The sequence below is a fragment of the Hemibagrus wyckioides genome, linkage group LG11, assembly GCF_019097595.1.
Source record: "Hemibagrus wyckioides isolate EC202008001 linkage group LG11, SWU_Hwy_1.0, whole genome shotgun sequence".
NCBI classification, from domain to species: Eukaryota; Metazoa; Chordata; class Actinopteri; order Siluriformes; family Bagridae; genus Hemibagrus; species Hemibagrus wyckioides.
In genome coordinates, this window is record NC_080720.1 from 33,245,852 (window position 1) to 33,273,351 (window position 27,500).

General features: G+C 41.8%; 1 protein-coding gene across 9 annotated transcripts in view; it reads left to right on the forward strand.

The window, feature by feature from the left end:
* Positions 1–27,500, forward strand: part of rptor (regulatory associated protein of MTOR, complex 1) — a 90,030-nt gene that overhangs the window by 14,470 nt on the left and 48,060 nt on the right. For 6 of the 9 annotated variants that reach the window (XM_058402254.1, XM_058402256.1, XM_058402257.1 and 3 more), the window contains exons 5-8: positions 21,906–22,064; positions 22,413–22,559; positions 24,084–24,262; positions 27,290–27,349. In XM_058402254.1, the coding sequence (XP_058258237.1) occupies positions 21,906–22,064; positions 22,413–22,559; positions 24,084–24,262; positions 27,290–27,349 (545 nt within the window). The remainder of the gene's footprint in view (positions 1–21,905; positions 22,065–22,412; positions 22,560–24,083; positions 24,263–27,289; positions 27,350–27,500) is intronic. The other 3 variants (XM_058402255.1, XM_058402258.1, XM_058402261.1) reach the window with 1 other exon arrangement.

Here is a 27,500-nt window from a genome sequence, read left to right on the forward strand (position 1 = left end):
GAATCATATCAAAGCTGAACTGAATCGCATTTATGATGAACTGAATCAAATTGGTGCTAAACTGAATCATGTTGTTAATCAACTGAATCATATTGGTGATGAACTGAATCATATTTGTGATCAATTGAATCTTATTGGCGCTAAACTGAATCACGTCTGTGATAAACTAAATCAGATTTGTCCTAAAATGAATCATGTTGGTGATGAACTGAATCATATCTGTGATGAACTGAATCACATTTCTGATTCATTGATTCCTATCTATGATGAATTGAATCAAATTGGTGATTCACTGAATCATAATTGTGATGAATTGAATCATATTTGTGATTCTTTAAATTGAATTATATCAGCGCTGAACTGAATCATACTGGTGTTAAACTGAATCATATCTGTCATGAACTGAATCATATTGTGCTAAGCTAAATCATGTTGATGAACTGAATCATATCGGTGCTGAACTGAATCATGTTTGTGGTAAATTGAAATATATTGGCGCTAAACTGAATCATGTTGGTGATAAACTGAAACATATCTGTGCTTAATTGAATCATATCTGTGCTGAACAGAATCATATTTATGATGAATCATATTGGTGCTGAACTGAATCATATCGGTGCTTCACTGAATCGTATCGGTGCTTCACTGAATCATATCGGTGCTTCACTGAATCTTATCGGTGTTTCAGAATTGCTTCAGGTCAGTAACAAATCGTTTTATATCATTTACTGTATAGTTTTTGGTATAGAACAAGAGTGTACAATTCTGCAGGTAGTTTTACTATATCTGAGCTGCTGCTACACACACACACACACACACACACACACCCACCCACCCCTACTGCATCCCTTGAGCTCAGACTTGTTTTGCTAAACTGATTGTACATCGACATTTCTTTCTCTTTCCACTTTCCCTCTTTACCCTCTCGTGTGCCAGCTGCTTCTCTGACATTTTCACCGTTTTTTTCCTTTTGACTGTGTTGTGCTCCAGCGTTCGATCCTCCTGCACATGCAGCACGTTTCCACACACTGTCAAAACATTCTCTGGATTTTGTTTGGTAATCGGTAAAAAGTTTAGTTGAGAAATGCACACTGTTTACAAGCTGCTCGAGTTTCAAGGTTATATGAAGAACCTCATAAATTAGTGTTTCTCAACCTGAAAGGGTTCCAAATAGACCCCTTTAAAATAAAGCTAAGAACCCTTACTTATTCAGTGAACAGCTGAAGAACCCTTGAGGAACCCATGGAGTCTACCAGGTAGACTGATGTTAAACAGGCTCTATATATGAATAAGAACTGGATAATTAAGGGTTCTGACATTAGAAAGGGTTCTCTATGGCTTCATAAGGGAAGTAAGGATTTTGTAACTAATAAAAAAAAGATATTTAAGGGTTTTGTAAGGAATTATTGGTTAGTTAAGGGTTCTTATCTTCCAAAAAAAGTATTTTCAATTATTTTAAATAGTTCACTATGTTGTAGGTGTGTCGCTGTTTCATGGGTGTGTCTCTGTGTTGTGGGCATTTCTGTTTTGTGGGTGTGTCTCTGTCTGGTGAGTTTGTCTCTGTCTCGTGGGCATGTCTCTGCTGTGGCCGTGTCACTGTCTTATGGGTGTGTCTCTGTCTCGTGGGAGTGTCCCTGTCTCGTTGGCACTTCCCTGTTTCGTGGGTGAGTCTCTGTAACATGGGCGTGTCTCTGTCTCATGGGCATGTCTCTGTCTCATGGGTGTATCTCTGTCTCATGGGTGTATCTCTGTCTCATGGGCGTATCTCTGTCTCATGGGCATGTCTCTGTTTCATGGGCGTGTCTCTGTTTCATGGGCGTGTCTGTTTCATGTGTGCCTCTGTTTTATGGGCATGTCTCTGTTTCATAACCATGTCTCTGTTTCATGGGCGTGCCTCTGTTTCATGGGCGGGTCTCTGTTTCATGGGCGTGTCTCTGTTTCATGGGCGTGTCTGTTTCATGGATGTGTATCTGTCTCATGGGCGTGTCTCTGCTGTGGGCATGTCTCTGTCTCATGGGCGTGTCTCTGCTGTGGCTGTACTGCAGATTTAGGAGGTGAGAGTAGCAGCATTAGCTCGGTGTGTAGCCGTTTTACTGTCCAGCATTAAATAAGGAGCACTACTCTGGCTCGCAGTGGACGTCTCGCTACGACGCGCAACAATAAATAGTTTAAAATCTCGTCCAGCTTTCAGGAAAAACAACAGATTTACCATGAATTATTGATCAGATGCTTTTACAGTGACTTAGAGCTGAGACAGAAACCAGATCCAGACACACAGCAACAGAGCGCAGTTTAAATCCCACAGCATTCCGATTCTCCGGAGCAAGAGTCGGAAAATACAGATTCCACCGGAAAAATCATGATGATGATAATGATGATTAAATAAATCTTAGTGTGTGTTATTGTCAGGAATAAAAAGGACACTGCAGAATGGACACACACACACAGACACACACACACACACACACACTGATGCAGCAGGTGGGAAACGCTGGACTTTACAGAAACATATTAGGTGTTTAAAAGCCCCGTGGCCCTTCCTTTTTTTTCTTCTTCCACTTCCTCTGGTGAAATAGTCGATATGAATTATTAATATATAATCTCGGTTCTGATGTTAGATTTCACTAGAGAGATCAGAGCTCTCTCTGACACCCCCCCCCACCCACCTTCTCCCTGTTGACTCGTAGCTCTTGTAGTAAATTTTAATACGCTCAGTTGAGGATGTCTCTAATCACTAACAGATCGATGATCATTATATCTTCGCAAGTTTTACTCCCCCCTCCTTCTCTCTCTGAACACCCCCCCACCCCCTTCAGTTCCACTTAACCCCTGTCACACCCCACAGGAAGCACTCCTCCGTCAGTCCTGTACTGTATCCTGTGGTGTGTTCAGCAGGTTAACAGGAAGTGGGTGAGGGACTGAGTGAGGGACTGTTCTGATTGGTCCAATGAAACCTTTTATCACTCGATTTTAACCGCTCAGTTATCATGTGCACTGCTTTCCATTAGCGTGTGAGCTCGTTAGGGAGCGATCTCTCGCTAATGGCTCGTTCTTAATCAGAACAGTGATGGCGTGTCTCTGATGGAATATCTGGATTGATTTCGTGGATTTCTGCAGCAACCTTTTAGTGATCTGGGGGGGGTATTCTGAGTGAAGTTACACGCCTGCTTCAGTGGATTTCATCAACATTCAGGTGATGAAGGTTCTCAGCGAGTCATATCAGCAGGAATAAACCGAAGAGTTTAGCAGTTTAGGAAATGGGTAAAGGTTCTAGAGCAGGGGTAGGCAAGTTCGGTCCTAGAGAGCCACAATCCTGCAGAGTTCAGCTCCAACCCTAATCAAACACACCTGAACAAGCTAATCAGGGTCTTCAGGTTTACTAAAGCTACAGGCAGGTGAGGGTTTTTTTTTTTCAGGGCTGGAGCTGAAATCTGCAGGACTGCGGCTCTCTAGGACCGTACTTGCCTACCCCTGTTCTAGCGGCATGGTGGGGAGGAGGCTGGTGGGGTGGCAGATGGATGGTAGAGGGGTGGAGGATGGAGGATGAAGGATGGCGGCATGTAGGGATGTAGGGTGGTTGGATGGAGGATAGAGGGATGGAGGATGTGGTGGCATGCAGGGATGGAGGATGGTGGAATAGAGGATTGTGGCATGGAGGATGGTTGGATGGAGGATGAAGGGATGGAAGATAGAGGATGGTGATATGAAGGATTGTGGGATTGATGGGTGGAGGATGGTGGCATGGAGGGGTGTAGGATGAAGGGATGGAGAGGTGGAGGATGGATGGATAGAGGATGGGAGGATGGAGAATGGTGGCATGGAGGATGAAGGGATGGAGAGAGTAGGATGTGAGAGGAAGGTGGATGAGAAGATAGAGCTAGTAGGAGTGAGGAAGCTTTTTATTTCCTTCATCTGCTGGAGGGAGGGATGTGGTGCACACTGATGTCTTTCCTGAAGTGGTTGCCAGAAAATCAGCCACACACGCACGCACACACACACACACACACACACACACACACACACACACACACACACGCACACACACACTACAGTGCTGTTTATGACATTTACTGAACAAATATGAGTAAGTGGACGGCATTAAGGAGGTTTGTGTTAATGGGATTGAGGATGACCGATCAGAGTCTTTTCTCTAACCGCAGCCGGAGATTCAGAGACACAACACTACAATACACAACACTACAACACACACAACACTACAACACACAACACTACACAACACTACAACACACACAACACTACAACACACAACACTACACAACATTACAACACACACAACACTACAACACACAACACTACACAACACACACACTACACAACACTACAACACACACAACACTACAACACACACACTACACAACACACACAACACTACAACACACAGCACTACAACACACAGCACTACAACACACAACACTACAACACACAGCACTACAACACACAGCACTACAACACACAACACTACACAACACACACAACACTACACAACACTACAACACACACAACACTACAACACACAACACTACACAACACTACAACACACTACAACACTACAACACACAACACTACAACACACACAACACTACACAACACACACAACACAACACTACAACACACAACACTACACAACACACACACTACACAACACTACAACACACACAACACTACAACACTACACAACACACACAACACACAACACTACAACACACAGCACTACAACACACAACACTACACAACACACACAACACTACACAACACTACAACACACGCAACACTACAACACACACAACACTACAACACACACAACACTACACAACACTACAACACACACACTACAACACACAACACTACACAACACTACAACACACACAACACTACACAACACACACAACACTACAACACAACACTACAACACACAACACACACAACACTACACAACAGTACAACACCAACACACAACACTACACAACACACACAACACTACACAACACTACAACACACACAACACTACAACACACAACACTACACAACACACACAACACTACAACACACACAACACTACACAACACTACAACACACACAACACTACACAACACTACAACACACACAACACTACAACACACACAACACTACAACACACACAACACTACAACACACAACACTACACAACACACACAACACTACAACACACAACACTACACAACACACACAACACTACAACACACAACACTACACAACACACACAACACACACAACACTACACAACACTACACAACACACACAACACTACAACACACACACTACACAACACACACATCACTACACAACACACTACAACACACACAACACTACAACACACACAACACTACAACACACACAACACTACACAACACACACAACACTACAACACACACAACACTACAACACACACAACACTACACAACACTACAACACACACAACACTACAACACACACAACACTACACAACACTACAACACACACAACACTACAACACACAACACTACAACACACACAACACTACACAACACACACAACACACAACACTACAACACAACACTACAACACTACAACACACAACACTACACAACACACACACTACACAACACTACAACACACACAACACTACACAACACTACAACACACACAACACTACACAACACACACAACACTACACAACACACACAACACTACAACACACACAACACTACAACACACACAACACTACACAACACACACAACACTACAACACACAGCACTACAACACACAACACTACACAACACACACAACACTACACAACAGTACAACACACACAACACTACAACACACAACACTACACAACACACACAACACTACACAACACTACAACACACACAACACTACAACACACACAACACTACACAACACTACAACACACACAACACTACACAACACTACAACACTACACAACACACACAACACACAACACTACAACACAACACTACAACACACAACACTACACAACACACACTACACAACACTACAACACACACAACACTACACAACACTACAACACACACACTACAACACACAACACTACACAACACTACAACACACACAACACTACACAACACACACAACACTACAACACAACACTACAACACACACAACACTACAACACACACAACACTACAACACACAGCACTACAACACACAACACTACACAACACACACAACACTACACAACAGTACAACACACACAACACTACAACACACAACACTACACAACACACACAACACTACACAACACTACAACACACACAACACTACAACACACAACACTACACAACACACACACTACAACACACACAACACTACACAACACTACAACACACAACACTACACAACACTACAACACACACAACACTACAACACACACAACACTACACAACACTACAACACACACAACACACACTACACAACACTACAACACACACAACACTACAACACACACAACACAACACTACAACACACAACACTACAACACACAACACTACACAACACACACAACACTACACAACACTACAACACACACAACACTACAACACACAACACTACACAACACACACACTACAACACACACAACACTACACAACACTACAACACACACAACACTACACAACACTACAACACACACAACACTACAACACACACAACACTACACAACACTACAACACACACAACACACACTACACAACACTACAACACACACAACACTACAACACACACAACACTACACAACACACACAACACTACAACACACAGCACTACAACACACAACACTACACAACACACACAACACTACACAACAGTACAACACACACAACACTACAACACACAACACTACACAACACACACAACACTACACAACACTACAACACACACAACACTACAACACACACAACACTACACAACACTACAACACACACAACACTACACAACACTACAACACTACACAACACACACAACACACAACACTACAACACAACACTACAACACACAACACTACACAACACACACACTACACAACACTACAACACACACAACACTACACAACACTACAACACACACACTACAACACACAACACTACACAACACTACACAACACACACAACACTACAACACAACACTACAACACACACAACACTACAACACACACAACACTACAACACACAGCACTACAACACACAACACTACACAACACACACAACACTACACAACAGTACAACACACACAACACTACAACACACAACACTACACAACACACACAACACTACACAACACTACAACACACACAACACTACAACACACAACACTACACAACACACACACTACAACACACACAACACTACACAACACTACAACACACAACACTACACAACACTACAACACACACAACACTACAACACACACAACACTACAACACACACAACACACACTACACAACACTACAACACACACAACACTACAACACACACAACACAACACTACAACACACAACACTACAACACACAACACTACACAACACACACAACACTACACAACACTACAACACACACAACACTACAACACACAACACTACACAACACACACACTACAACACACACAACACTACACAACACTACAACACACACAACACTACACAACACTACAACACACACAACACTACAACACACACAACACTACACAACACTACAACACACACAACACACACTACACAACACTACAACACACACAACACTACAACACACACAACACTACACAACACACACAACACTACAACACACAGCACTACAACACACAACACTACACAACACACACAACACTACACAACAGTACAACACACACAACACTACAACACACAACACTACACAACACACACAACACTACACAACACTACAACACACACAACACTACAACACACAACACTACACAACACACACAACACTACAACACACACAACACTACACAACACTACAACACACACAACACTACACAACACTACAACACACACAACACACACCACACACAACACTACACAACACTACAACACACACAACACTACAACACACACAACACTACACAACACACAACACTACAACACACACAACACTACACAACACACACAACACTACAACACACAACACTACACAACACACACAACACTACACAACACACACAACACTACAACACACACACTACACAACACACACATCACTACACAACACACTACAACACACACAACACTACAACACGCACAACACTACACAACACACACAACACTACAACACACAACACTACAACACACACAACACTACACAACACACACACTACAACACACAACACTACACAACACACACAACACTACACAACCCTACAACACACACAACACTACACAACACTACAACACACAACACTACACAACACACACAACACTACACAACACACACAACACACAACACTACAACACACACAACACACACAACACTACAACACACACACTACACAACACACACAACACTACACAACACACACAACACTACACAACACACACAACACACACAACACTACAACACACACAACACTACACAACACACACAACACTACACAACACACTACAACACACACAACACTACACAACACACACAACACTACAACACACACAACACTACAACACACACAACACTACACAACACACACAACACTACACAACACACACACACTACACAACACACACAACACTACAACACACACACAACACACACACAACACTACACAACACACACAACACTACAACACACACAACACTACACAACACACACAACACTACACAACACACACAACACACACAACACTACAATACACACAACACTACACACAACACACACAACACTACAACACTACACAACACACACAATACTACAACACACAACACTACAACACACAACACTACACAACACTACACAACACACAACACTACACAACACACACAACACTACAACACACACAACACACACACTACAACACACACACAACACTACACAACACACACAACACTACACAACACACACAACACTACAACACACACACTACACAACACACACAACACTACAACACACACATTACACAACACACACAACACTACAACACATACAACACACACAACACTACAACACTACACAACACTACAACACACACAACACTACAACACACACAACACACACACTACAACACTATACAACACACTACACAACACTACAATACACACAACACTACAACACACAACACTACAACACACACAATACTACAACACTACACAACACACACAACACTACACCACACACAACACTACAACACACACAACACTACACAACACACAACACACACAACACCACAACACACACAACACTACACAATCCTGACACTACACCCCATGATGCTACACCTTCTGACTCTACACCTCCTGATGCTACACCTCCTGACTCTACACCTCCTGACTCTACACCTCCTGACACTACACCCCATGATGCTACACCTTCTGACTCTACACCCCATGATGCTACACCTCCTGACTCTACACCGCCTGACTCTACACCTCCTGATAGTACACCCCATGATGCTACACCTCCTGACTCTACACCGCCTGACTCTACACCTCCTGATAGTACACCCCATGATGCTACACCTTCTGACTCTACACCTCCTGATGCTACACCTCCTGACTCTACACCTCCTGACACTACACCCCATGATGCTACACCTTCTGACTCTACACCCCATGATGCTACACCTCCTGACTCTACACCGCCTGACTCTACACCTCCTGATAGTACACCCCATGATGCTACACCTCCTGACACTACACCCCATGATGCTACACCTCCTGACTCTACACCTCCTGACTCTACACCCCATGATGCTACACCGCCTGACTCTACACCTCCTGACTCTACACCCCATGATGCTACACCTCCTGACACTACACCCCATGATGCTACACCTCCTGACTCTACACCCCATGATGCTACACCTCCTGATAGTACACCCCATGATGCTACACCTCCTGACTCTACACCCCATGATGCTACACCTCCTGACTCTACACCCCATGATGCTACACCTCCTGACACTACACCCCATGATGCTACACCTCCTGACTCTACACCTCCTCATGTTACACCTCTTCAGCAGGTTCCCCCATTCGTTTCAGGAGGCTCTGTGAGAAGATTAAGCAGAAAAGGACAGGGTGAGGATTTATTTGAACAGAACGGAGGGAGTGCTTCAGGACGAGGCTCAGCGTGAGGCAGGGAAGATTTTAATAACCTCTTGCTTTCTCCATGACTTTATTATTTTTGGCCTGTTGCCTTTTCTTTAACGCAGTAAAAAGGATAATTGCTGAGGAGTAATTCAGAATAATGCAGCTTTAAACACTGCGGTAACTTTAACCCACGGCTTTGTGGATGAGTTTTATCTATCTATCTATCTATCTATCTATCTATCTATCTATCTATCTATCTATCTATTTACTCATTCAAACTATCACAGTTTTAAACAAGCTGAAGCTCAAAATTAGGCATGGCTTCATCTTGTAATTAAAAAAAATAATAAAATAATAATAATAAAAAGAAACTAACTTTGTGCATCACAGTGCCTGTGTGTATGTTTTCAACCAATCAGATCAGAGTGTATTTTTTTTTTGACCAATCAGATCACAGCATCTTACTGTTCTGTATTTTTATAATAGTTTTATAAAGTTTAAAATATTGTGTTTGTACTAAGAATTGTTCAGGAACAAACTGACTTCATAACCAAGTCTCTCTCTCTTTTTCTTTCTCTCTTGCTCTCTTTCCCTCTGTCACCCCCCCCCCTCTCCCTCTGTCTCTCTCTCTCTCTCTCTCCCCCCTCTCCCTCCCTCTCCCTCTCTCATATTCATTCAAACTATCTCTCTCTCCCTCTCTCTCCCGCTCTCTCTCTGTCTCATGTTAAAATGTTAATCAGCTTCCTTTATGTGAGTGGTTATTCCCAGTGTGTACTCGTTCTTGCAGTGTGTTCTGGGGTTTCTGTATGAACTGAGATGATGTAGGCATCTTTTATGTCCACTATTTTTTTCTAGGGCACTAGCTACAGGAAAAAAACTCTTTTTTTTTCTTAATAAATAAAAAAGATTTGCAGTATTGATCATCAAAACTAGTGAATTTCTCCGACCAATCAGAAGTCAGAGTCTGTGATCTCTGCATATGCATGCATGCACACACACACACACACACACACACACTCGCACAAGAAGGTCATTCAGAAGTGGTGATGGAGAGAAATTTCCCTCATAATTAAGGATTATGAAGAGAACAGGAGAGAATTTCTAGTAATCTCTATCTTTCTTTCATCTCTCTCTCTCACTTCCATTTCCTATACCACTCATCTCACTGGTTAAACACTCTCTCTCTTGTATTGTCCCATACACTCCATTAATGCGCAGTAATTATTTGGTGCATTGAGCTCAGGATAAAGGTTTAGACAGACGGAGAGATGAAGGATGTTGAACTCGCCGTGGAGATGAAAGAAAGCGCGCGCGAGAGGGATAGAGAAGAGGGATAGAGGGATGATTAAGAACTGATGACTCTCTAAGCCTATTGTAAAATCTTTATTCTTGGCCGTGGCAGTAAAGATGACGCAGTGCTGACGGGTTTGATGCTGGAAACCAGGGAAAGATGAAATGGTACAGAGGTCATTACAGGATGGAGTGATGAACAGACTGTGGGATGAGTGGAGAAGTGAATAGATGGAGGCGCAGTGTGAATGATTGAGGGATGGACCAGTGATGACAGACAAGGGGTTGGACGGAGGGAGAGATGAAGTGATGAAGGGATAGATCCATGGATTAAGTGATTGATGGATAGAGGGATGGTTAGATGAATAGATTGTAAAGATGCATGACTGAACAGACAAGTATAAACTGGATGAAGGGATGGATAGAGAAGTGGACTCAGAGATGGGAGGATGGTAGAAAGGATGAAAGATGCAAACTGAGAGTTATAGCATGATGGATGGATGGATGGATGGATGGATGGATAGACAGTTTCCTGGGATGAAGGTAGAATGAGAGGAATAGAAGGGTTGCAAGATAAATAAACGGAAGGAAGGATGGATAGATGTTTGAGTAGATGAAAGATGATGCACAATTAGTCAGATGGATGAACAAATATAAAGTGAAAGGATGAACCAGGTGGATGGATATTCAATTAGACTGAGAGATGAAGGAATGAATTTATAGAAGGATGGATGAATGTAGATTGAGAGGTATGGAATGATAAATGGAGTGTTACATGGAGGGATGAATGAATAGATGGAAAAAAGATGAATGAGCAAGATGAGTGGATGGAGGGATGGGTGGATGAACATGGAGGGGTGGAGAAAGATGTTTTTTTGTTTGATGGATTAACAGATTAGGACATACATGGCTAAATATAGTGATGAAACAATAGATGAACATGTGGGATGGAGTGATGGATGGATGGAGTGATGGATGGACAGATGTAGTGGTTGCTGACAGATAAACAGATTGACGGAGGTAGAGGAATGTGTCTATTGAGACATCATTAAATCCAGTTCTAGAACAACAAACAGATTTCAGGGGGAAAGCTGACAGACGGATGGATGGATGGGTGGATGGATGGATAGACAGATGGAAAGACGGAGGTGTAGAGTGTACTTGAGCTTAGAAGACATCACTGAAACCAGATCCTACATTTCCCAGGGTTTTTTTTTGCGCAGTGGTTCGCTCCAGAACGTGTCGCACTACATGTCATTGTGCTGCAAGTCGCAGTGTCACAAGTGACAGACGACAATGATGTCATTGTGTGTGTGTGTGTGTGTGTGCGTGGGTCTGACAGGTGTTGATTGGCGACAGTGCGGTTGTTCCATCATCACCTCAGTGTGCTGAACAGATCCACAGCACAGTGTCTGAAGGCTGTTTATTTGCTCCACTGAGAATAAAAAAAATACCCAAAATATCATCCTTTGTTAGCTTAGCGTGCTCGGCTAGCACCGGGGTTGTCACGGTTTCACAGTTAGTCGAGGTGTTTGATATCACCGGTGATCGAACTCGCTGAATTATCACGGAAAGCCCATTAAATGCTCCTGTGAGCGATTTAGACCCAGACGCCTTCATGTTCATTCGGGTTTCTTCCTCGTCTTCAGGTGAGGTGATGAGATCAGATTATCTCTGGGATTATAATCCTCTCCGTCGTTTTTACAGCCAGTGGAAGTCTAAATAACTCTGGGTGGTGTTTCAGAACGAGGGCCATATTTAAAAGGAGTTCCTAGCATCAGTACAATGCAGTCATGTGACCTAGTAATGAGGAACTTTTCCAGGCCACGCCCCCTTCACTAATCACAATTAGAATGAAGCAGTGTGTTTGTGTATGCGTACATGGTAAAGACACGCCCGTGGTTGTGGGATTGGGATTACTGCAGATGTTCTCTGATGGGTGGATGGAGGGATGGATAGATGAAAAAAGCTGAAAGAGAAAGTTGAGTGGATGGAGTGGTGGAGGACGATGTTTTATTGTTTGATGATGGATAAACAGATTAGGAGATACATGGCTATATATAGTGATGAACCAATAGATGTGGGATGAGTAGATGCATGGATGGATGGATGGACAGATGTAGCAGTATAAAAGAGTTTTTTTGTTAAACGAGGATGCATGCATGGTGAAGACACGCCAGTGTCATGCGAATGTTCTTTGAGTGGATGGATAAATAGATGGAAAAAGCTGAAAGAGAAAGGTAAGTGGATGGAGGGATGGGAGGATGAAAATGGAGTGGTGGAGAAAGATGTTTTATTGTTTGATGATGGATAAACAGATTAGGAGATACATGGATGAATATAGTGATGAACACCTGGGATGGAGCGATGGTTGGAGTGATGGATAGACAGATGTAGTGGTATAAAAATTGAGGTTTTTCATTAAACGAGGATGTGTACATGGTGAAGACTTGCCCATGTCTATGATTTTTGGGACTGGGATTCCTGCTGGTGTTCTACATTATTAAACATGTCTGGAAAACTAGTCACGTGTAAAGAAGAAGAGCATTTGTTGTGACTGAAGTGGGAATGAAGTTTTGTCGGAGAATAAACACCTCTATATCGGTTAAACTGGTTAAACCGTAACCTGTTAGACTAGCGGAAGCGCTCATCAGTCGCTAACCAGAATCCTGCGCTGCTGCCGTTCTTTAGATCCACATCAGGAGGCTTTTTTTTAGAGAATCGAATGCACTTTCTGCAGTTGGATCTTGTGCAATCTTCTGCAAGACCAAGCTCAGACGTGTTCCTGGCTGATGATGCAAATTCCACAAAGTTCAACGAAAAGAAATCGCATCCTTTTAACTCGGAGACTGAAAACCATCCATCTGAGTGAATTCTATTGAAATAAAGTGACTGTCTTTAATCTAAGTGCCCTTGTATGCCTTTACCTTTACATATATATATATATATATATATATATATATATATATATATATATATATATATATATATATATATATATATATATATTCCACATTAATGAAATGAGAAAGCTGGTGTGAAGCCGTCTTGGCTCGGCTCTTTCTCTTCGTGGAGCTTTGCGGTATGTTGACTGTATTATTTTTATTATTTTTATTTTTTTACCTCCTCAGCACTTAAGTCTCAAGGTCACTCCGTAATGCGTTTAGTGTCAGGTTTCTGAGGAAAGCCTCAATAGAGCGCTGGATGCCAGACTTATTTATTCCTCAGATCACGGCTTCCTGTCTACGATAAATTCTTTCAGAAAATGGGAGATTTCGTCTGTCAAGGCCGTAAACTCGAGATCTTGCTACCATAAAAGCCGCGAGTTTCACAGAGGAGCAGGAGTTAGACAGAAACAGAGAGACGTTGGGTTCATTATTGATGCAGTTCTGCGCGAGCTTCCTGACAAAAAAAATGCCAAAAGTTTTACACAGAATATTTATTAAATTCTTTAGAATTTGTTTGCTTTAACATTATTGAAATGTAAAAAAAAAAAAAAAAAAACTACAATTATGCAATGATTAGGGACAAGCTTTTACTTACATTTTTTTCATAACAGAGTAAAAATCAGTGCAACATTAAAAAGATTTTTTTTATATATATATAAATTTTTACTTTAAGAATTAAAGACTTTCAAGTCTTTTGCTATATATTTTTCTTCTAAATGCAAGCTTACATTTCTATTTCTATCACACAATTTTCATAAATGATATTTAATTCATAAATTTTCTTTATTTATTTTTATAAATTTTTATTTAAAATATTTATATATAATTATAATTATATTATAATCTTTATAATCTTTTTTTTTTTGCAATTTTGTTACGCTAAGCTAAAATAACCAAGCTGGAACAATTGTAATAATTATTATTACTTTATTTATTTTTTTATAAATTTTTATTTAAAATATTTTGAGCTACTTTTTTTTAATATAGCGTTTTTTTCCATTTTATGTTTCTTCTATCTTCTTTTTTTTGCAATTTTTTTATGCTAAGCTAAAATAACCAAGCTGGAACAATTGTAATAATTATTAAAAAAAGCCTACATTAAAAGTCTATTAAATTTTTTTCTTAAAAGAAATTTTTAAAAAAATTTCACAGTATTTGTTTAAAAAAATGAGACTAAATAATACAGTAAGGCTAAAGTGCTGTAGACGTGAAGGATCGATCTACACGACTGTTGTGTTTTTAAATATCAGCCTGTTTTCTCTGTAGAAGGTCAAAGCCGTGTGATCTGGTCCCAGTTGATTCCAGTTCATATGTCATGTGGTCAGATTTCTCTGGATGGTGCTCTCTGGATGGACTTCTGGCATTTTCCAGACCATCAGAAGCTTCATCTCTGATATATAAGTGGAGTAAAGTGTGTTTTTATCGACTGAACACAGAGGCAGGGGTTGTTTCTTTACTCTGCCATTGATCAGGTTATAAATGAGGTATCTGGCATTCCATATGTTATTTTATACCATCAGATTGGATCAACACACACACACACACACACACACACACACACACACACACACACACAGAGACGTAAATAGAGGACATACTATAGCGCTGGTGATATTTTTGAACAGACGCATTTCTGGGCTCCCGTTTATCACCACATGTTCTATAAATAACCCCCAGTGTGTGTAAGCTCACACACTCACACCCGGACACGACACACACTTCCTGTTCTTGACTCATATTACCCATCATCCTCTTCCCTAGCATCTTTTTCCCTCGCATTCTGTCTGGGATTTTTAAAATTCCTTCTCTCCTCCGTGTAGACTGGAGTCTTTGCTATCTTTGTATTCAGCGGGATGTAATTACATTTAAAACATAATCGCTGTAATATTCTGTCTGATTAGATACCCTCAGGAGGTCATGACTAGCTAGCTAACAAATACAGCTAAAAAAAATTTACCTCTGGAATTATTATTAACTACTTATCCTAATTACAGCTAAAGCAATTACCACTTACTACTACTAACTTACTAACTGGTTAACATAAATATACCTAAATGTACCTCAGGAGGTCATTACTAACTGGTTAACATAAATATAGCTAACATTACCTCAAGGAAAATTACTTCAGGAGGTTATTAATAGCTAGCATACAAAACTACTGCTAAAATTACCTCAGGAGGTTATTAATAGCTAGCTCACTTAGCTACATCTAAAGTTATGTCAGGAGGTTATTACTAGCTGGCTAAATGTAATACGGCTAAAATTACCACAAGAGGGTTTTTTTTTTAAACCTGGCTAGCATAAATACTACCTCAAGAAAAATGACCTCAGGAGGTTATTAATAGCTAGCTTACTTAACTACAGCCAAAATTACCTCAGGAGATTATCATTAGATAGCTAGCTTAACAACAGCGAAGATATTACTTAGAAGGCGGTTACTTCCTGCAGAACAAATACAGCTGAAATTACCTCAGGATAAATTACCTCAGGAGGTGTTTTGCTAGATGGCTAACTTAACTACAGCTAAAATTACCTCAGGAGGCTATCACAAGCTGTCTAATGTAACTGCAGCTAAGAATCTAACTGAAATATGGCTAATGCTTGCCTCAGAAATTATATTAGGAGCTTTTTACTAACTCGCTAATTTATCTAAGCAGCATTTTCTCCTGAAGGGAGTCTGATGTACAAAAATGAGTATATCGTAACACAGCTGTTAGCTTAGCATCGGGGCTGTGTGACTCTGCTTTATTAAATTCTGTGTCTGATTCCCACAAGATTCTTTAACAAACGGCAAGTCCAGTGTGCTAATCACAGATAATTAGCTGGGATACAGATAATTAGTTGTGTGTTAGAGAGAGAGAGAGAGAGAGATTCAGACTGTTAGCATGGTGTTTAGCAAACTTTATTCGCATTTCATACACAGCGCGAGGAGCAGCCGTCCTGCGGGAGGATTATATAATCATCTGCACATAAGGCGTGTGTGTGAGACAATGAGACTAGAGGAGTGTGTGAAAGGACAGAGAGAGGGAGTGTGTGTGTGTGTGTGTGCGTGTGTGTGTGTGTGTAGTTGCACACTGACTGACACAAGTCCTCTTCATTCTGCAGCCAATTACATAACACTTACACTTAGCACTTAGTCACACACACACACACACACACACTCACACAGTGTGTCAATAACAGCAGGACAATGTGTGTGTGTGTGTGTGTGTGTGTGTGTGTAAGCAAGCAACAGACTGCAGTAAGATGTAGGGCATTGTAAAAGCCGAGGCAGAGACATCTCACCTCCTCTCCTGCTGTTACACACACACACACACACACACACACACACAGAATATATATATAAATGTATATAAAATCCAGTCAGTTTTTCTAATGTCATGGTGAGGAGCAGAAATGTGTTAGTGTAATATTAGTTTCCAGTCACAGGTGATGCTGTGATGTCTTCTGTTTCATATTTGTTTGTTTGTTTGTTTGTTTGTTTGTTTATGTTCGGGTGTGTTTGTACGATTCAACTCACACAGTGATGTCACCGGATTGCGGACGTATTGGAACAGCCGGCGTTTCAGGAATACAAAAGTGTTGGGAAAGCCGGAGTGTGGGGAATATGGAAGTGTAAGGAAAGCCGGAGTGTGGGGAATATGGAAGTGTAAGGAAAGCCGGAGTGTGGGGAATATGGAAGTGTAAGGAAAGCCGGAGTGTGGGGAATATGGAAGTGTAAGGAAAGCCGGAGTGTGGGGAATATGGAAGTGTAAGGAAAGCCGGAGTGTGGGGAATATGGAAGTGTAAGGAAAGCCGGAGTGTCGGGAATATGGATGTGTTGGAAAAGCCAGAGTGTAAAGAATTCTGAAGTCCAGAATACAATGAAGTGTATGGAACGATGAACTGTAGGGAATATTAACTGTGTTATTGTGATGTTTCCTTTATTTAATTCCGAAAACATTCCCGTCTCTGTTTCATCTCTGGATCAGTCACTGTTTGGTGTTTTGGGAAACAAGTTTCTCACAGGAATATCATGAGCATTTTCTCCACTGAGCTTCTCCACTGAGTCTCTGTCTCTGTCTCTCTCCCTCCCTGTCTCACTCTCTGTCTGTCTCACACTCTGTCTCTCTCTCTCTGTCTGTCTGTCTCTTTCTCTCTCTCTCTCTCTCTGTCTGTCTCTTTCTCTCTGTCTGTCTGTCTGTGTCTCTCTCTCTCTCTCTCTCTCTCTCCCTGTTCACTCTCAGGTCCAGAGAAAAGAGTGTTAAAGCTATGGTGCCTTGTTACCACGGAAACCAGCAACTTTTTTCTCACTCCCTCACAATAAACCTGGTGTGTGTGTGTGTTGTGATTTGACTCATCGACTATTGTATGATTATTTTTTCCCCTTCTGTGAGAGATTTCTCAGGTTTTTCTGCAGTAATGTCACAGTAGGAAAGGTAACAGAGCTGCCTTTTTCTTTTCTTTTTTTCTTTTTTAACACTAAAACACTCCTTACGCTTTAAACAGAAATAAACCTGGTTAGTAAATAAAGCCTTTTATTGCCTTTACAAAACATTTGTTTCAATGTAATTAACTAGGGATTACCGGTTAGCTAACCTGAGCGTCGCTAAAATGTGTGTATTATTAGGTGATTGGTGAGTTAAATACAGCAATACTTTCTAACCCGCCGTCTGTGTGACTAGCGCGTTCATTTAACGCTGTTTCCTTGCTAATATTTATGATATATATAGCTTATATTCCTAGCTAATATTTCATAATTTAGCGTCAGATGAATGCACAGAAGCGCTGATTCACTCCTGTTTACCGTCTGATGTCATGAGCGCGAGACTGTTCTTCTTCTAAAACCTTCCCCAGGCGTCGTCATGCACGTGATCACGTGTGACTCGGGTGCCGTGGGCGTGGCGGTGTTAACGGCTCCCCGTATTAAATTGCAGCGCTTGTAATAAACTTTGTATTGCACTTTTCTCCAGTCGTAAGCCTCCTCAGTATCACTGTAATGTACGGCATAAAAGCAAATGTCAGGCTTTCTCATGAATATTTAATCTTTCGTCTTTCTTCAATTATTTACACGTAATATATCGTGTCTTCCCATTATCGTTATTGCCACGGTTCACGTAAACCTTCTCCGTCTTCGGGGTGAATATGAGCCCAGGGCTGCTCAGTGTTTCTGGAAGGTTCTGAGGAGAGACGCAGGAAAGAAAGTGAGAGAAATGTGAGGGATTTTGGTGAGGGTGATACCTGTGAGAGAGAACCTGAGAGGGTGTGAAGTCTTCTGAGAGACTGCAGATCTATGTAAAGCCTCTTCACACACACGCGCACCCACACCCACACACACACACACACACACTACCTGAGGAAGTTATCTCCTCATCCATCGTCTCCTCTCGGATAACACGTTTCATGTTGGAGCTCGTCTCATCCTGCTCGCTAAGTTAATAACGGCTCCATTTAAGCTCGGGTTAATCTTATTCCGCTCTCGCTCCTGTAGCACAGAACCAGACGCCCTCCATCTGGACTGGAACACAGCCGATTGGCGTAACCCGTTAGCGTAAGACGATAGCTTCGTCCTTTATCTCGGTTGTTCACGGGCGAGTCGTGTTATAACGGATGTCATCGTTTACGTTTTATGTGTCGGTGTTAGGTGATTGTGGATTGAAGGGGCGGAGTTATATCTCTTCCCGTTGATCGCCGATTTGCTCACTATAAACACACACTTAGCATAAAATGAAATCATTTTTGTTCTTCCGTGCTAAGATTTGCTAACGTAGCTAGCATAAATAATTTAACGGTTAATAGTTTGTGCCATTCCGTCCACCACTTTTGTGGGGGTGGAGCTTGTAGTGTTTTATGTTAGAAAATAAGAATAAAAAGGCTAACTGGATTGGATTAACATAAACTCCGCCTCTCGTTAGCACATGGGCTCCCTGTTGCTAGGCAACATCACTGTATTTAATATCATTTCTAACACCTCAGTAACTGATACTCACTGAAGTTTTAGAAAATACATATAGCGGTCGCTTTAGCTAGCTAGCGCACTTTTTAGACTTATTATGTATTAACACTTTGTCACTGAGTTTTTTTTTCAGCAGAACAAGTAGATCAAAGCCCCGCCCCTTGTTTTCTATTGGCTCAGATATCACAGTTTGCAGCATTTTAAGAGGAGACACATGCATAAAGTAGATTTTAGTCGGAATGCTAGCATCTGACGGCTAATCCAGCAATAATCCGCTCTTAAGGTATCGGTGACGATGCTAATATAAGCTTGAGAGCTAACGTTAACCCAGGAGTGCATTTGTAGTGAGCTAGCGAACTGGAGCCGGTCCGATTTCAGAACGGATTTCTTCCACGATTCGTTCCTTCTTCTCATCTTTTTTTTTTTTTTGCTTCTCACTCATTATTTATTTATTTGTTTGTTGGTTTGTTTGTTTATTAGCATTATTAAGTTTCTGAGTTCATGTTTCGGAATTCCGGATGAACAGATGAAGGAATGATTAAACACACAGGAAGTGAATCATCGAGCTGGTAAAAGTCATTCCATCGATTATTATCCGGATGTGGAACATCATCTGCTCCTGCTGTCTGTGTCCATTACTGTATCGTCACTGACCAACCAACCAGAGAACACACACACACACACTCCCGCTAAGTGCTCTGGAAGTACACTCACGCTCGTCTGCCTGTGTTATTATTCAGCAGCTTCCTGGAGCTGTTTGTCTCTCTGACCGAATGACTGACCAACTGACCATATCGACACCTTTCTATTCTCAAATCTCCCGAAATAAAAAAGTCTCACCGCAACGTCACCCCACGTCACTGCCAAGTAAATCACACTTTATTTACATCACAACAACTTTTACACCCCCCCGCGCTCTCCCCCCCCCCTCTCTCTCTCCCACTCACTCTCTGTCTCTCATGGCTAACGAAGTTCGTCTCTCCTTCTCATTAAACCTGAGGTTCTGGTGTCCTGAAGTGGACAGAGCGCTGTTGCTAGGCAACGTGAGGACGCCTCTTAAGAGACATGTATAGATTATTTCTTGTGATCAGATTAGAATCAGATCTGATTATTAAATCTAATGCGTCACATTTTCTCTCCTGGTGTTGGATTTTATTTCAGACTTTTTTTCTAGGAGAATCAGTGGGGAACAAGATAAACAATTAAACTGCTTATTATTATTGTTGTTGTATTATTATTATTATTATTATTATTATTATTATTAGTTGATTCTGGCCGTTATTTGAATAATCCCTCACAGTAATGGGATCTTTATGGGGTCATGTTGTGGAAGTAAACCTGCAGATTAGCGTGATTAGCGTGTTTGTGTAAGGTGTTGTGTTGTCTTCCGTCCACCAGGCGCGCTATAAGCAGAGTTTAGACCCCACAGTGGACGAGGTGAAGAAGCTGTGTACATCTCTGAGGAGGAACGCTAAAGAGGAGCGCGTCCTGTTCCACTACAACGGACACGGCGTTCCCCGACCCACGGTCAATGGAGAGATCTGGGTCTTTAACAAGGTACACACACACACACATATACACACACACTCACTCCCTCTCTCTCTCTCTCTCTCTCTCTCTCTCTCTCTCCCACACACACACACCCACACAAACAATTTCTCCATCTGTCCTCCTCTTTCACTCTTCCGTCTTGTCATTCTGTCCATCTCTTCATCCTTCTTATTCCCACTTTTCTGACCCACAATAAACACACCTGTTCTGATTACAGCAGTGATGTAGTGAACATGATAGAGATCTAATCTCTCTCTCTCTCTGTCTCTCTCTCTCTCTCTCTCTCTCTCTTTCTCTCTCTCTCTCTCTCTCTCTCTTTCTCTCTCTCTCTCTCTCTCTCTCTCTCTCTTTCAGAACTACACTCAGTACATCCCTCTGTCCATCTATGACCTCCAGACGTGGATGGGGAGTCCGTCTATCTTTGTGTATGACTGCTCCAATGCCGGGATCATCGTCAAGTCCTTCAAACAGTTTGCACTGCAGAGAGAGCAGGAGCTGGAGGTCAGACACACACACACACACACACACACACACACACTGAAGACACACACACACACACACTGGATCAGTCTCAGTCTCTCGCTCAGTCTCTCTGTCTCTCTCTCTCTCTCTCTCTCCTCTCTGTCAGTCAGATTTAAATTAAACCCAAACTCCTTACACTCCTTACAGGGGTCACACAGTGATGGAGAGAGTGAGGGTGATGGAGTGGAAAAGAGCAAGAGCTCATCTCTCCACTCATCAATAACACTTAAACAACACAAGACAGCAGAGAGAGAGAGAGAGAGAGAGAGACTCACTCCTGCTCTTCTCCTCCAGTTGTTTATACACACATCTGGAATCAGTTCAACTGCTGCTGCTGTGTGTGTGTGTGAGAGGAGTTACTGTCACATCTTCACACTAATTAAACGCCACACCTCCCTGATAAACGTGTGTGTGATATAAAAAATATGCTTGTGTTAATTAATGCAAGGTTTTTTGCATAATCTAATTTGCATATTCATTATTTGGGGGCGTTTACCATCAGAGCTGTGTGACACCCGAGAAAAACCGACATCTCCGTGTTAACAAACTCTGATAAAGCTTGTGTGTGTGTGTGTGTGTTGGGGGGGGGGGGGCAAGTTGTCATGTAGTGACTAGCACTGATGTTAAAACCCTGCTTGCGGTGTTTAAATGATATCCCAGTGTCAGCGCTAGAGTGTAAGAAGTTTTATTTGTTTGTTTGTTTATTTATTTATTTGTTCAGATGCACTGTTGCCATGGAGCTTCTTCAGTGGAAAACATTTCTGACATGGATATTAAACCCTCCGACTTTCACTGTGTAAATAATGAGGCAGAGACGAGAGTGGATTAGCACAGAAACTCATCGACAAGCCAGAGCTGCGCAGAGCTATGCTGACATTAGCATATTAATAATAATATAATAATAATTACAACAATTACTGAGCTTGCAGTTCTGCTGATTAGCGTTATCTATCTTTTAGCCTTACAAGCGAAACTCTGACCAATTTGTTTCGTTTGTTTTTGTTTTTGTTTTGTTTTTTCTGACACTAAAAGATATAAATAAATAAATAAATAAGAGTTGCAGATGAGCTCGTTCTGGATACAGCAGGTTTGGAGGTCGTAGGTTTACTAGTTAAGAAATTATTTATGCATTATTACAAATAGCAGCTGCAGGAATGCAGACGTCCGTGTACTTCACAACACACACACACACACACACAGAGTGTCTCACAGAGAGAGACTGCATCCAGAAAAGTCAAATAAACGTCTCAAAAAACAACAACAGAATCACACCACTAGCAGCTTTTACTTTATTCAACACATTTTTAAAATATTAATCATCAGTTGCGCCGAGCGTCCGCCGTGCACGTCTGCGTATGAGCTGTTACTATAGCAACGACACCGTATTAGCGTGTATACACAAACAACAATCCAATCCTAACCAATCAGTATCCAGCTTTTAACAGCAGCTGCAGGAATACACACACACGCACACACTCTCACAGCCACGCCTCTTTCGCCCAGCAGGTGGCGGCGATAAACCCAAACCACCCTCTGGCGCAGATGCCCCTCCCTCCATCCATGAAGAACTGCATCCAGCTGGCAGCGTGTGAAGCTAACGAGCTCCTGCCCATGAACCCTGACCTCCCTGCTGACCTGTTCACCTCCTGCCTGACCACGCCCATCAAAATCGCCCTTCGCTGGTAAAACACACACACACTCACTGTATATATATATATATATCCAGCAGCCTAATGATCAGAATTTCATTATATTTAAATCATTAATATTAAGTAATGTAAGTATTTCCATGCATACTATTTAAATAAATTTGCATATTAATTACTTGCATACTACTGACAATACAAGCAGCTGACATTTTTTATTTTATTATTATTTTTTTATTATTATTAATCCTTCATTATTAATGCTTGTTTGTTGGTTGATTGGTTTGTTTGTTTGTTTGTTTGTGTAACAGTCCTCTCCACACACTGAGGCTGTATCCAGCATGGCTTCCTATTCCCTACACCTGCTCAGTACCTAGTGCACTATTTCTGCTCGATTTGAGTCCACTATCATTTTATTTAAAAAAGAAGTAATACAGAAAATGTGTTCTGTAGACGCACATTTTTATGACATGAAACATGATGAATTTATTATTTTAAGTGATTAAATAACACGTTTTGTGTATTTATTAGATATTTTCGCTAAGCAAAATTGGTGGCAGACATTATTATATTATTCACACACACACGTACACACACACGTACACACACACACACACACACTGTGGTTAATTTGTCCGTTGGCATTACAGCCTGTTGGTCAGCTCTTCCGAGGCCTGTGTTTTGTGTGTGTGTGTGTGTGTGTGTGTGTGTGGGTTACCGAGTTTCAGGATATTGATGTTTTTGTATAAATTATAAATAGAGGAATCTTGATCACGTTAGTTAGCAGAAGATTTGATCAGAGCTGGAAATGAAGTGGGAGAAAAACTTCTGCCTCAAATCACTTCCTGTGCAGAACAGAGCCGGAGGACAGAAGGTGGACACGGACAAGTGGACCGAGTGCGCATACTTCTGGCCTGTCAGAATTAAGTAGCTGGACTTGGTGGAGGGGTTTGATCAGGGGATTGATGTCCGTGTGGTTCAGTGATCCAGGAGTCAGAGGTAGAGCTTGTGGTATGGGATGTTTGCAGAAAGCTGTAGGTGAGGGATCTGCTACACAGCTTGAGATTAGTGACATTAGATCAGTCTCTCAAAAAGAGGTGAAACATTCTGATCTCTGATCTGATTATCAGATTGTAAAGGAAAATTTTTTTTTGCCTGATACATTCCCATTGAAATGATTCCTGAAGTCGTTGCCGCTGTGTATCGATGGTGTTCCTGCAGACCTCCTGCTTTTATTCCCAGTTCATTCTGATCCAGATAAAATAAAAATCTGGGATTCATTTAGTTATGATCTGTTATGATGGAAAGATCTGATCTGATGTGTTGGGATGTGATCTAATCTGACCTGATGTGATTAGATGTCATGTGATGTGATCTGATGAGATCTGATGGGATCTGATCTGATGAGTTGTGATGGGATCTGATCTGATCTGATGAGATGTGATGGGATCTGATCTGATGGGATCTGATGTGATGTGATGGGATCTGATGTGATGGGATCTGATGGGATCTGATGTGATGGGATCTGATCTGATGGGATCTGATGTGATGTGATGGGATCTGATGTGATGTGATGGGATCTGATGGGATGGGATGTGATGGGATGGGATCTGATCTGATGGGATCTGATGTGATGTGATGGGATCTGATGTGATGTGATGGGATCTGATGGGATCGGATGGGATGGGATGTGATGTGATGGGATGGGATCTGATCTGATGGGATCTGATGTGATGGGATGGGATCTGATGTGATGGGATGTGATGGGATGTGATGGGATGGGATCTGATGTGATGTGATGGGATCTGATGGGATGTGATGTGATGGGATCTGATGGAATGTGATGTGATGGGATCTGATGGGATCTGATGGGATGGGATCTGATGTGATGTGATGTGATGGGATCTGATGTGATGCGATGGGATCTGATGTGATGTGATGTGATGTGATGGGATGGGATCTGATGGGATGTGATGGGATCTGATGGGATGTGATGTGATGGGATCTGATGGAATGTGATGTGATGGGATCTGATGTGATGGGATCTGATGTGATCTGATGGGATCTGATGTGATGTGATGGGATCTGATCTGATGGGATGTGATGTGATGGGATCTGATGTGATGTGATGTGATGGGATCTGATCTGATGAGATGTGATGTGATAGGATCTGATGTGATGTGATGGGATCTGATGTGATGTGATGTGATCTGATGTGATGGGATCTGATCTGATCTGATGAGATGTGATGTGATAGGATCTGATGTGATGTGATGGGATCTGATGTGATGTGATGTGATGGGATCTGATGTGATGTGATCTGATGTGATGGGATCTGATCTGATCTGATGAGATGTGATAGGATGTGATGTGATGGGATCTGATGTGATGTGATGTGATGGGATCTGATGTGATGTGATGGGATCTGATGTGATGTGATGGGATCTGATGTGATGTGATGGGATCTGATCTGATGTGATGTGATGGGATCTGATCTGATGTGAGCAGTACAGAGATGTTTCCTGGAGCTCAGGAGTCTCTCGTTCTGTGACACCTGAAGCACCAGCAGTTTAGTTTGAGGTGATTATACCAGACGCTGTGTCTGATTATTTTCCTGTCGGTGCAGCCGTGTTACCGGGAGTGACGCTGAACTTCTTCAGCCTCCTGTGAGATCAGACGGTGATCCAGTCACGGAGGAGAACTCTGTGGGATTGATAAACCTTCCTGACGTGAATGTTCATACGAGTGCAAACATTCTGACTGAGACACACTTTAGATCAGATCGAGATTCAGGCTCAGGCTCTAGATTTAATCCTTTAATTTCACAGAATCTCTTTACACTGTGTGTGTGTGTGTCAGTCACAGCGACGTGGGCGTGGCCAGTCACGTTTGAACATCTGTTGTATTGGATCGCATTGAAACAGTTCTAAATAGAATTGTATTAAATCACTATATGGTTGACACGCATCTTTAAGAATGTGTGTGTGTGTGTGCGTGTGTGTGTGTGTGCATGTGTGTGTGTGTGCGTGTCACTAAACACACACTGTCTTTCTCTCTCTGCAGGTTTTGTATGCAGAAAAGCGCCAAGCTTGTGCCTGGAGTCACACTGGACCTGATCGAGAAGTACAAATTTCTTTCTTATCTTTTCTTTCTCTCTCTCTTTCTCTCTCTCTCTCTCTCGCTTATCCTTATAGATGTTCTGCGATAGGGGAGTGTGTGTGTGTGTCTTTGAGTGTTTGTCTCCGATGGATTTGAAGTTTATTTTGAATTACGT